Source organism: Dendropsophus ebraccatus, chromosome 1 (genome assembly GCF_027789765.1).
Source record: "Dendropsophus ebraccatus isolate aDenEbr1 chromosome 1, aDenEbr1.pat, whole genome shotgun sequence".
NCBI classification, from domain to species: domain Eukaryota; kingdom Metazoa; phylum Chordata; class Amphibia; order Anura; family Hylidae; genus Dendropsophus; species Dendropsophus ebraccatus.
The window spans coordinates 12,638,670-12,651,504 of NC_091454.1; the positions used below are offsets into that span (position 1 = coordinate 12,638,670).

The 12,835-nt window shown below is 45.2% G+C and overlaps 1 protein-coding gene across 1 annotated transcript; it reads right to left on the minus strand.

Moving 5' to 3' along the window:
- Positions 1-1,870, minus strand: LOC138772120 (E3 ubiquitin/ISG15 ligase TRIM25-like). The gene has a single exon (XM_069952279.1). It carries the CDS (start codon positions 1,853-1,855, stop codon positions 275-277), a length of 1,581 nt encoding a protein of 526 aa, XP_069808380.1. The 5' UTR covers positions 1,856-1,870; the 3' UTR covers positions 1-274.
- Positions 1,871-12,835: the final 10,965 nt, after the last annotated feature.

The following is a 12,835-nucleotide window of genomic DNA, read 5'->3' on the forward strand; positions in this document are numbered from 1 at the left end:
AGGCGTGCGTGCTCTCCCATTGTAACTTATAGAAAGCAGGATTTGGCGCCAAGTTCGCTCAGATTACTTGCTGGGGTGTCAAATGTGTAACTTACACCTTTTGTCTCAGAAATAACAGGGTGTCCTGAGACTTCTACCCTGTACATAGGAAAGCAAAGAGCCGAGGAATGGGAAAAGGGGGGGAAACACAGAAAAATAGTACAACATACGCCTGATCCTTACACAATGACACCCAGGGCTGGCTTTCAATTTTTCAAGAAAAAGTAATAATTTTTTAACTTATAATTCTCACTGACCTCACTTCATTGGGATTTAAACTTAATGGTACATAAAAACCTAGTGCAGCATGAAGGGGCTCGGTGAAGGTGGCGGTGAAGGTGTGTAAGTGTCTGATGGGGTCACACAGCTCATAAAAGGACAGCTGCCCGGCCTCATAATCCAGACAGATCCTGACTCTATTACTGGAGATAACAGGTAACTGGATCTCTTTCCTGTCATGTATCACTATATACCGATTATACCTCCCCACACACCAGGACTTCTTATCTCCAATTAGTGACCTCCTGTCTATACTGGGATAACACATCCCCACCTTCCAACTCCCTAAGCTAATGATCTCCACATCCCAGTAATGTCGCCCTGAGGAGAAACTCCTGCTGCTCATCACCTGATAATTCTGGAATCTCTCTGATGTTTCTGGACGATTTTGATTCTCCCATGCCCATGATGCAGTTTTCAGGTCGTCCGATATAAGAAGAAAATTATGCGCTGTATTTACATCCAGTAATATGTCTGCAGGACCCTCCCCATAGACCCTTATACCTGATATCATGTCACATAATGTACGGAATGTGTCTGAGATCACAGTCACATCCAGATCATCTACACCATGGAGCTGTCTATCATGTCCCCCTGTGTCCTCATCACCTCCCCCCTCCTCAGGATCACACAAGTCACCTGTGTCTGGTTCCTGTAAGACAGTCAGTGGATCCGCCATGTTACACAGCTCCTCAATGTGTCTCATCTTCCTGGACAGCTCGTCCTTCTTTATTTCCAGCTGCTGGATCAGAGCGGACAGTGACAGTGACTCTTCCTTTTCCTGCCTGGAGATCTCGCTCAGGACCCTCTTCTCCAGGTCGTCCAGCCGTCTCCTGATGTCTGTAAACAGGGCAGTGACTCTCTCGGCTTCTCCAGCTGCTTTTTCCTGAGCTTTTCTCCTGCACTCCTCCACACTCCTGACTCTTTCCTCAGTCTCCTCTCTCTTTGTCATCAGTTTCTGGAGAACATTTCTCAGTTTCTTCTTCTTCTCCTCAGAGGCCTCATCCAGCATCTCCACCTGGTGTCCCTGATGTTCTCCGGCCAAACTGCAGGACACACAGATACAAGCAGCGTCCTCAGTGCAGTAATATTCCAGCATCTTCTTATGGACAGAACATTTCCTCTTCTCCAGGGAAGTGCTGGGCTCAGATAAGACGTGTTCTGGTGACTTGCTGTGAGCTCTCAGGTGTTTATCACACAGAGAAGCCTCACAGTGCAGACAGGATATCACAGCAGGTACAGCAGAGTCCACACAGTAAGTGCAGCAGATCCCGGTGATCTCCGCTTGTTCTGGCTCAGTAACCAGGAAACGTTCTGCTACATTATGGAGATTTATGTTCCTCATCAGTGCAGGCCGCTCCTGATACTCTTCTCTGCATTCAGGACAGGAATAAACTCCAGCCCCGTCCTGTGTATCCAGCACACGACCAATACAGACCCGGCAGAAGTTGTGGCCACATCTCAGCATTACAGGAGCCTTAAATACAGATAAACAGATGGAGCAGAGCACCTCGTCTCTCAGAATAGCAGACGCCATGGCTGACGGAAGAAGGAGGAAACGGGACACTGAATATCCAGAGGAGTTGTGGTCACACCCAATTGCTTAACCCTTGAAGAGTAAAGTGACTTTATTTTTCATCATCAATTTCTGTTAGCTATAGCTTTTTCATCAAACATGTAAAATGTCATTTTTTTTTTAAATGTAAAGTCACTGCAGGTTTAACCCCTTACTACACTGAAAGGGTGAAAATCGTCATTTATGGAAAAAAACGAGCCTGTATGCAGAAAATTAATTTAACTTGTGGGTGCTGTGTATTGTACATTAATTCTTCACAGTTTAGCATGGAAACACAGCTAAATGTACCTCGGGCTGTCCACCGAACCTGGCCCTGAGTTAGGGCTGGCGTTGGGGGGTGGCACACTGGGCAATTGTTCAGGGCCCCCATCCCCAAGAGGAGCCCCTGCAGCTGCGGTGTTCATGTGGGTCAGAAGCAGGAGCATACAGCAGCAGCCTGCATTATCCGAGAGTGACCCTTTCTATAGCTTATTGCTCATAGCACAGGCCCACCTCAGTGGCTGCAGAGCGCTCCTGGAGCCGACACAACCCCCCATCCCCCTCCTTCCCTGAGGCCCTATACAGGAAGATCTCCTGTCCTGCTGCTGCCGGTGTAATATTACACTGCTTGGTAGTAGGGAGGAAGAGCAAAGGGGAGGAAGGCAGCAGGCAGCACCATGAATCTCCTAGTTCTGTCCTTACATCAGCTGCTGTATTATCCAATGCTGCCAGCTAGATTTTTTTTAAAGGGGAGCTATCAGTAGGTTAGACGAATCTAGCCTGCTGATAGCTCCCTAGTCCACAACGGATGCTGAGGATGGAGGTATGTCTGTTACCTTCCTCCTCAACACCATTACCGTGCTGTTTGCTGTTAGATGCTCCATCTGGTAAGGTTGTTAGAAGCACTGGGGGCCCCAAGGCGCAAATCCACCCAAGACCATCTCACCTTTTCTAATGATTATCACTGGAGCAGGCCAGTCAGGGTCCTCACCCCCAGTGCTCCTAACGGTTTTACAGGGCAGAGTATCTCACAACAGACACACCGAGGATGAAGGTAAGAGACATTGCTTCATCCTCAGTGACCTCTGTGGACTAGGGAGCTATGAGCAGGTTTGATTAGTCACTTCATCTAACCTGCTTATAGTTCCTCTTAAAATTAAGGGTATGTTATCATAAATGTGTGTACTGTTATATATGTATATAGAACATGCATAATGTGTGTACTGTTATATTATATGTATGATGTGTGTACTGTTATATAATGTATATAGAATGTGCATAGTGTGTGTACTGTTATATAATGTATATAGAATGTGCATGTGTCTTCTCTGGATTTTTATACATGCATAATGTGTGAGATTGTACGTGTGTGTTGTGTTCATGTACAAGTAACCATCATGATCAGTAGTGAATATAATACAATTAGAGATGAGCGAATTTCCCGAAGTACGGGTTCGTACGAACCTGAACTATCGGCTTCTGACTGCCGCTGTCTGCAGCCTCTGTGAACAGGGTGGATACAGGCAGAGGATCGCCTGGAAAACTGGGATATAGCCATAGGCTGTATCCCAGTTTTCCAGGCAGTCCTCTGGCTATATCCACCCTGTTCACGGAGGCTGCAGACAGCGGCAATCAGAAGCCGATAGTTCAGGTTCATACGAACCCGTACTTCGGGAAATTCGCTCATCTCTAAATACAATGTAGATCCCACCTGGCTTATAATACTCAATATAAAGTGCCATATATAAAGTGCACAAGTAGTGCTATAAGAAGTGCCGCAAAGTCTGTTTACCAATTATCCAGCTAAAGAAGAGCAAACAAGAGAATGTATAGAACCAGGTGGAGAGATATATTAACCCCTAAACGATCCAGTGGATTTTGGTCTTGATAACCAGGACAATTTTCATTTTTGTTTTTTCCTCCTCACCTTCTAAGAACTGAAGCACTTTTATTTTTCCACCTGCCATGGCGCCTTTTTAATCCACCATAATTTGTATGAACAAACAACTAAAATAATATTTGTGGGCTAAAATTGGTAAGAAAAGGGCAATTTTTCCTGCGTGACCTGATCTGCAGCTGTTCCAGCTGAGTGATTTTCCGCTCATCCAGTCAGTGACTGGGGTGGTGTCCTGCCCCTCATCCATGCATCTTCTATGCACCCATCATCCACACACTATGCACAATCACTTGAGACACCACTCAGACAATGACTGAGATACACCTTACCCACACAAACATGCAGTACAGTTGATACACACACTGACAGATACATATATACTCAGAGATACAGGACATACAAACAGTACTTACAGCTCAGTCTTCCCCCTCTTCCTCTGTCGGGCTGATCTCCACATGGTAATATTGAGGACCTGCGGGTCATGTGATCAGGTCCTTCACCCTCCTCTCTTTGTGTGCAGGATGCTCACAGGTCCTGCTTCTTCCCTTTGTCTTCTCACTACATTGAGCGGGCTGAACATTACAGAGCTGGGTCCTTCTCCCTCTCTGGGCGCCGGCACTTGCCTGGGTTATCCGGGTGCTGGCGCCGGCCCTGTATGTCCATTTGTCTTCATCTTGACTATTTTACAAAGTTGCTCTGAACATTTAGGTACAGTTTTTCTCTTGTTAAATTTCCTCTGGTTTTATGGTCCAATGACCCTTTCTGTATCTAAATACAGTTGACCTTTGCTCTGTACTGGCACTTTATTTTTTATGTTACAATAAAAAAAAAAGTGACTGAACTATAAACTATGATTAAATCAAACACCTATAAATAAAACAACATAGTTGACTATGCTGTTGTATACAGATGAAAAGGGTATACCTAGTATACTAGTAACTCTTGACATCTGTCTGAATGTAAAACCCATGGATATATACCAGGTGGTTTTCCTGTGCCCATCCTAAATGCGAAAATTGTGAATACACCCTTACTTATGATATTAAAATTAAGATCTCCATATATGAATGGGAGCCAGTTTAGCACTAAAAGTGCTAAAATTAGAAAAAATTTTTGTAACCTACCGAATAGTACAGGGAAGTGAATTGTCAAGACAAAACCAACGAATTTACAGAAAAACTAAGCAAATCACTGCCTTAGCTCCGCAGCCGGCTACCGTGGAAGTCCCTGTTGCTCTGGGTGTCGGGAAAAGCTGGATACAGTCCTGCAAAACTGGGAGAAGTTTCTCAGGACTGGATCCAGCTTTTTCCGGCACCTTGGGAGGAGCGGCACAGAGTTCAATGGCAGCCGATTGCCGAGCTAACAAAGTGATTGGCTTCATTTTTACTCTAAATTCTTTCATTTGTACAAATAACAGTAATAATACCAGAGGACCCACAATACTAGGCCCCTACAGATCACCGTATTGTTATTGCAGTCCCTATTACATGATGGTGTCAATGAACGAGGATTTTTTATTTTTTTTTATTTGACAGGTTAAACCCTGATCAGCTGACAAACAAGTGTTGAATCTATTACACAGACCTATAGACCAGATTATACAGATTATAGACCTATAGTTTATAGACCGTGTAACAGGGTCTTTAATGTTTTATTTGGATTCACGGGACAGCTGACTAAATATTCCACAGAAATTTATTGAGATTTATTTATCCTCCAGAATAGGGAAATATAGGAGGTATTGGACAAATCAATCTGATCATAGGTGAGACAAAGGTAGAGGACAGAAAACAAAATTATGCTCAGGGACAAAAAGAGAGCTCAGATATAACCTGACCTTGTTGTCTGATATATGGATATAATGACCAGCTGTGTTTTGGATGAACTCTAGTGGGTTCTGTTATATTGACGGTCTGCTCCTAATTACAAGCCGTTAGTTCTATCGTGCTTGGAAGAACCACACAGACACCTCGCAGTATCACAGCAGAACTTGTTTATTTAAGAAAGCTAAGCAGAGTATCTCTCTTCAGGGAGGGCGTTCCTCCACTGAGGCTCGTGCCATAGTTTCATTGACTCAAGTACAAAAACAAGGTTATTGCGTAAGCTTTAAGGTATATAAACAATGTATGCATCTAGGTGAACAATCCCCCATTAGAAGCCATTTTTACGACCTTTTTTCCCCTGAGCTAGAGAGGCTAACAATCTGTTCCAGTGTGTGTCTGGAATTGTCACCACATATCTCTAGTAGATAGGCTCCCTCTTAATGGACTTACAAAAAGGAAGGTCAGATTCTAACCTGTCCCTAATATGGGGACAGTCTCGTTTCCTCTTTGTCTATTGGCTTCGAATTCTTAGTCTCTTCTTCATGATATGAAAAGGGGAAATCAGCATACACAGTTGAGGCTGCTTCTTCAACTGCTTTGGTAAAGAGTCTCTGGGCACATGGCATTACACAATATGCAATTAAGGCAAGGATAATAAGGACGCACAATATGGCAATACCAATCTATTTCAGTGCTGTCTGCCAGTCACCCAACCATAAAATCCCTTGGATTGGTTATCCCAGGAGGTTTTAGGTAGTTCCTGAGATAGACAAGTTAGACCTTTTAGGCAGTGTTCTTTGGTATAAATGTGCAGAATGATGATCCCATCATTTTACATATATTGTACACCTCCTTTTTCCGCTGAAAGAATATCCAGGGCCATACAGTTTTGGAGAGTCAATAGAGGTGGGGCCTAACTGTTCTTCTATTTGCTGGTATAGTTCACATACCTTTGTTGTAGTACAAGTAATTGATCCAATCTACATTTTTATTAATAATATTTGGCCTTGGGCTTTGAATTCAACAGGGACTCCCCCATCGGACCTCTATGGCATCAATATATGAGTCAAAAGACACCTTAACTGCCCTGTTTGGACTTGGATTAATGGTCCCTTCCACTTCTGTGGCCAAAAATGTAAAATGGCATAAGGCACTTTGATGAGGGTACACTGTCCTAGGTTTCATGTCCCTGCACAACCGGTAGACATCTAGAAGTTGTGCTGTCTGGTTGGTCAATAGGGTGTCGTATGTTGGGGTATCTGTTTCTATTGTGTGGTTGCAATACCCAACTGAAAAGTTGCCTAGGCGTGCCCGTGATTTATTCCTGTGGATGCAGGTGTATTGCCCTGGATATTGTGTGATTCTCCCCCCCCCCCTGCTTTTTTAGTTGGTGGGTACAGGTGCTGTAGGTGCTTGCATTGTTCAGAGGTTTGTGTCTGTCCAGTGTACATAGTTTTTATACAATTTTTGTATAACACTTGGGGGGGGGGGGGGGGAAGGAAGACGTCTGGACTTCACTGACTTGCTACCCCCTGTGAGAGTGATAGTCTCATGGGACAGGTGTAACCAGCGCTCTAGCGTGAAGACGGGACTCTTCAGTTTCTGAGCACTGTGGTGAAATTCTTTTTTATTTTGCAAATTCCATTTTGTATTTGCATTGAGGACAGTACTGTCACCAACACAAACCTGTTCTGTCTTTTAACTTTAATCATTTTACCAAGGGGTATAGTGGTAGATTAGTCTGTAGCATAGGACGGAGACTGAGAAGTAGTGCCAGCCTAGCCCAAACCTCCAAATTGTTTACACAATGATATCAGGGACTCCTCCTAAAAATTATATTACCACATACTGAGCCATAATACTATAATATTAACATAATACTGCCATATACTGCACCTTGTGAATATGATGGTGCCACAAGCCACCACTGTACCTTCTAAAAATACTGCCACATACTATACCCTTTGAATATAATATTGCTACACATGAAAATTAATTATAATACACATTATACCTCCAGCAAGAGGGTCTTTTCACAAGTGGCTATGATACCACAGCTGCAAGAGTCAATGTGGGTCGCAAAGTAACCATATTTACCTTAAAGTGTACCCGTCACTAAAAATAACTACTGACATATCAGACATGTCAAAAGTTATTGATCACAGCGGGTCTCACCGCTGGCGCTCGAAGATAGCATATAAAAGGAGAGATGGCGGCAGAGTAATGCACTTCCCAATCGGCCGCACAGTCCGCAATGAGACCCGCTGTGATCAATAACTTTTCACATGTCTGATGACATGGTGTGACAGTGCCTATTTAACCCTAACAGGATCCCCTGTATAGTGACACAGCAATATATTGTCACACGTCTTGTATTATAGCCAAAACCATAAAAGCTATTATCAATACCCAAACCAACACATAATACACACACACATTCCTACAGTGTCCCTGCGATACTGAGTGATCGGACAATAAGTTCTCCACTGCGTATGACAAATCTTGACTCTATCACAAGGACTCTTGTAGGTATTGGAAAGTCACAGCAATAGCTGTTTGGATCTTACTGAATTGTCTCGTTTCACTGAAATCATCACATATTATACATAAAATAGAAGTAAAAGCAAAGTATAAACTATACATCATCTAAGGTTTCAAACTTTTTATGAAAATCATATACCACATGATCCTTTTTGTAATGGTTAGTAACATTGATATGGATCGTTTGACTGACAGGCCTCTTTACAGCCGCTCGGACTCTTGGCCTCAGTTATTCTTCTTTTAACGCCACTAATATAAACTCAGACATTGGCTTTGTTCTCTCCCATAGCTTTGGCTGACCTGTAAAGAAGACACCAGTACAGACAAGGACATACCTATATGGACCACCCGTGGCAGTTGGATGAAGTCCACTTACAGTCCCTGAAACAGGCCGGATGGTCACAGACTATGCAGACAGGCAGCTTTATTTGGTTTCCTATAGTAGGTTATGACATGTGTAGATAATACAATTCTACACAGACCTCTTTGCTATCTTTGTTGACCCCTGGGCCGCCCAATGTAAGGATACTACATCACCTTACACATGGCTTCCTTCTGCTGGTTTAGTCAGATAATTCACAGTGAGATACAAGGCTGCCGGCAAACACAGTGTCTTAACTGTCTGGATGCCATCTTCCCCCTGTACCTCCTCTCCATCCGATAGTCTCTCAGCATGTCACGGCTCGTCTCTGGAAAAGACTTAAAGCGCAACTATAAAATATTTTTTCAATTTAGTTTTAGTTAGCTTAGGTCATGATTACAATTTTAGCAATTTATATTAATAAGCTAAACTGAACCGTTTTTGAAATATATGTATCTGAATGTCCCCTCAGAGCTGTGTGTGCCTCGGTGTTATTTGTGCAATTCTGTCCAGCCCTCTTGGAAATCCATACACTGCCTAAGCAGCAGTTAGGGTCCTATTCCACGGGCCGAGCAGGGCCCGATCAACGATGTAAACGAGCGCCGATCTGCTAGATCGGTGCTCGTTTACTGGGCTTATTCCATGGCCTGACAATCGTTTAGCGAGGGCTGCAGGGACATCGTTACCGATGTCCTTGCAGCCCTTGTTTCATACATTACCTGTCCAGGCACAGGTCGTCTTCTTCCTCCCAGGTCCCGCGCCGCAGCCGCTTCGGAGCGGCCTGTCTGAACTGACAGACCGCTCAGCCAATCACTGGCCGTGACGATCCCAGCCAGTGATTGGCTGAGCAGTCTTCCAGCTCAGACAGGCTGCTCCGAAGCTGCTGCGGCACGGGACCAGGAGAAGGAGAAGACCTGCGCCTGGACAGGTAATGTATGCTGTGATGCCGCTAAAATCGTTGGTCGCCCGCCGTGACCGCTATTCCACATAACGATGCACGCGTGGCGGCCGATGATTTTAGGTTTGAACCTAAATGAACGATCAGCCGATGACACGATCATCGGCTGATCGTTCTCTCTAGTCCACGGAGCGATAATTGGCCGAATCGGGCCGATTCGGACAATTATCGCTCCGTGGAATAGGCCCCTTAGGTACGGATTCTCAGCTATGTCCCGCCCTAGCCCCACCCCCTCTCTGGCATGGCTTATGGCTGCTGTCTGTCTCACTGCTCCTGGTAGTGTGGCTATCTGCTGGATTCTGTTTAGACCTCTCTGCTGGTTCCTGCCATGTGCTGTGGTGCCTGAAAATGATTCACACACTGGAGCACATGGAAGGAAGAGAACTCCAGTCACCTGCCTGCCCTCACAGCCTCCGACTTCACAACCTCCCACTCCGTCCTGCTGTGACCCTATCACCCACCTGACACTGTACAGGTGCTCCCTCCCCCCAGCCCATGGCAACACTATAGAGATGCCCCTTCCACACCCAGCAATGTCTTGAGCTCAGCCTAGGACCCCAGCATCCCCCCAGATGTCACCTCCAGCAAGGTATGTACCCCAGCACATCAGAGAGAGACCCCAGCCCTGTATATCCCCTCTCTCCAGCACATCAGTACCCCCTTTCCCCCCCCCCCCACACACTGTATATACCCTCTCCCTAGCATAAGACAGGTCACCCCTTCCGTCCTCTCAGCAATGTACTGTATATATCCCGCCTTTCTCTGTATATACCTTCTCCACAGTGCAGAATCCCCCCTTCCCCCCCTCCCAGCACTGTATATATCCCCTACCCCAGCCCTGTATATACCCTCTCTACAGTGCAGAATCCCCCTTTCCTCCCCTAACACTGCATCTATTTCCTGCTGGTTAGCACTGATCTCATGCTGTATACTGTATATAGTGTTAGGGTAGCTTCACATGTACTGAATTCGCAGTGGATTTCACACCAAGCAGGTAATGTATGCTCTGGGCGGTTATAGGGGCCAGGTTACATACTTGCAGCGGAATTTTCATTTTGCTGCAGGTATGTAACCCCATTGAACTTCACACTACCAGGATTCACATTGGAATTTGCTGAAAACTCGCAGCGTGAAATCCACTACGAATTTGGTACGTGTGAACCTACCCTTACCAGCTATCACTGGTCTCATGCTGTATACTGTATATAGTGTTACCGGCTGATTGCCTGCAGTATACAGTGGTAATGGTGGTGGTCACAGTTTGGCACTATTATATATTTTTTATATACTGGTATTATATTATATTGTTATATACTGGTAAATTCTAATCATGACCTAAGTTCAGTTAGGTAGAGGAGGGAGGAGGGAGGCGTAGGAGGGGAGGAGATGAGGGAGGGGGAGGAGATGAGGGAGGGGGAGGAGATAAGGGAGGGGGAGGAGAGGGGAGACCACACCCACTTTCAGTCAGCCAGCAGAAAATTTCATTTATTTTTTGGAGCCAAACAACTAGGGATATCTCAGCAAGCGCACAAGATATCCACACAATATAGGGATCTTTTAAAGAGTAACATGTGGGCCTTTTACCTGAGTAATTTAATTTTTAAGCTATATAAATTATAGTTACGCTTTAAGAACAAACAGATCCACATCTCCCCCTCCACCTGTACACTATGTACAGTTACCTCAGGAAGGGACCGGAAACATCTCCCCATCCACCTGTACACTATGTACGGTTACCTCAGGAAGCGACCGGAAACATCTCCCCATTCCCTTGTACATTTTTTGTACAGTTACCTTGAGAAGAGAACGGAAACTACAGCATCAGCAGCTTTATCCATCATCCGTCTCTGGCGTTGACTGTGTGAACCTGAACGTTGCGTCAGCCGCCCACTCTATGGCAGCTCTTCTTCTTCTTTGAAGTTTTTACTCATTGGTTTGCCCAGGGACCCAACAAAATCTCTAATTTGCCAATTAACCCATAACGGTGGGTTTCATATAGACATCTGCACAGTCACCTCCAACCATCTTACATGTCTCAGTGATTGTCCTCACCTCCAGCAGGAGCGGTTTCTGCAGTGGTACGTCATTCTGCGTGGTCACCATATATCCTTGCGTCTTGTGTCATCCATCTTTGTAAAGTCTAAGATTATCTACAATGAAAACTTTTAAACCTTCATTAATATTTGGGCTTTCAATTACATTTTCATCTTTCAGATTTGAAATATCAAACAAAATAAGTAACAAAAACACAGACATCTTTAGTCATCAAAAATAAAAAGTTTGTGCGGTGGGTCAAACACGTCATCTTCAGGAGGCCGGCTGGAAGGCTCCAGCCCTCCCTCATGCCGGCCCCTCTCCAGCGCGTCATCAGCTGCTCAGCCACGATTGGCGGAGCATAGTTATGCTCAGCCAATCACAGCTGAGCAGCTTATGACGAGCTGGAGGGGGGGGCCGGCCGGCCCTCTTCCCCCCACCCCAGAAGTGTGGTGCATTATACTCACCAAATCGCTGTCGACCCCGGCCACCATCTTGGGTCAAACACGTCATCTTCAGGAGGCCGGCCGGACCGCTCCAGCCCTGCAGTGATTGGCTGAGCATAACTATTCTCAGCCTATCACGGAAGAGCAGCTGATGACGCGCTGGAGGGGGGCCCGCATGAGGGAGGGCTGGAGCAGCCCCGCCGGCCTCCTGAAGATGACGAGTTCGACCCAAGATGGCGGCCGGGGTCGACAGTGATTTGAAGTATAATGCACCACACTTCCGGGGTTGGGGGGGAACACGGGGAAGGGGGCCATTCGCTTAAATAACACACATTACAAAGTTGTATAACTTTGTAATTTGTGTTATTTAGTGAATAAATGTTGAACGCCGCACTACCCCTTTAATCTCTTTCAAAGTCCTGTGCCCGCCGTCTCAATGACACTAATTAGTATGGGCACGGGGGAAGGGAAGAAATGCCAGGAGCTAAGATGGCCACCGGACTAGAAGTAAAACAAAATAAGTTAAACAACTAATTCAAACATAAAGCCTGTGTTTTGATACAATGATCATAATGGTTGCAGTTGTTTAGGATTCCTTAGCAAGGACATATTAGAAATTACAGTCCTTTAACTCGGCTTGCATGTTATCTGTCTCTCCCTTTGCAGCCGCTAAAACATCATCTCTACCATTTTAGCTTCTCCACCCGGGCATTGCTTGTGTTACTGCAGCCCGCAGAGCTGGTTGGGAAGACCTTGCACAAAACAAGAAAACAAATAACAAAAAACTTTTGTGAGGCTGATTATGTACCTCAAGTTCCAAATCATTGTATTCTGCTAACACTCTTCCAGCATATTCATTAACCTCTTTAGCTCCCTCTGTACTATATCTAGCAATGAGCTAA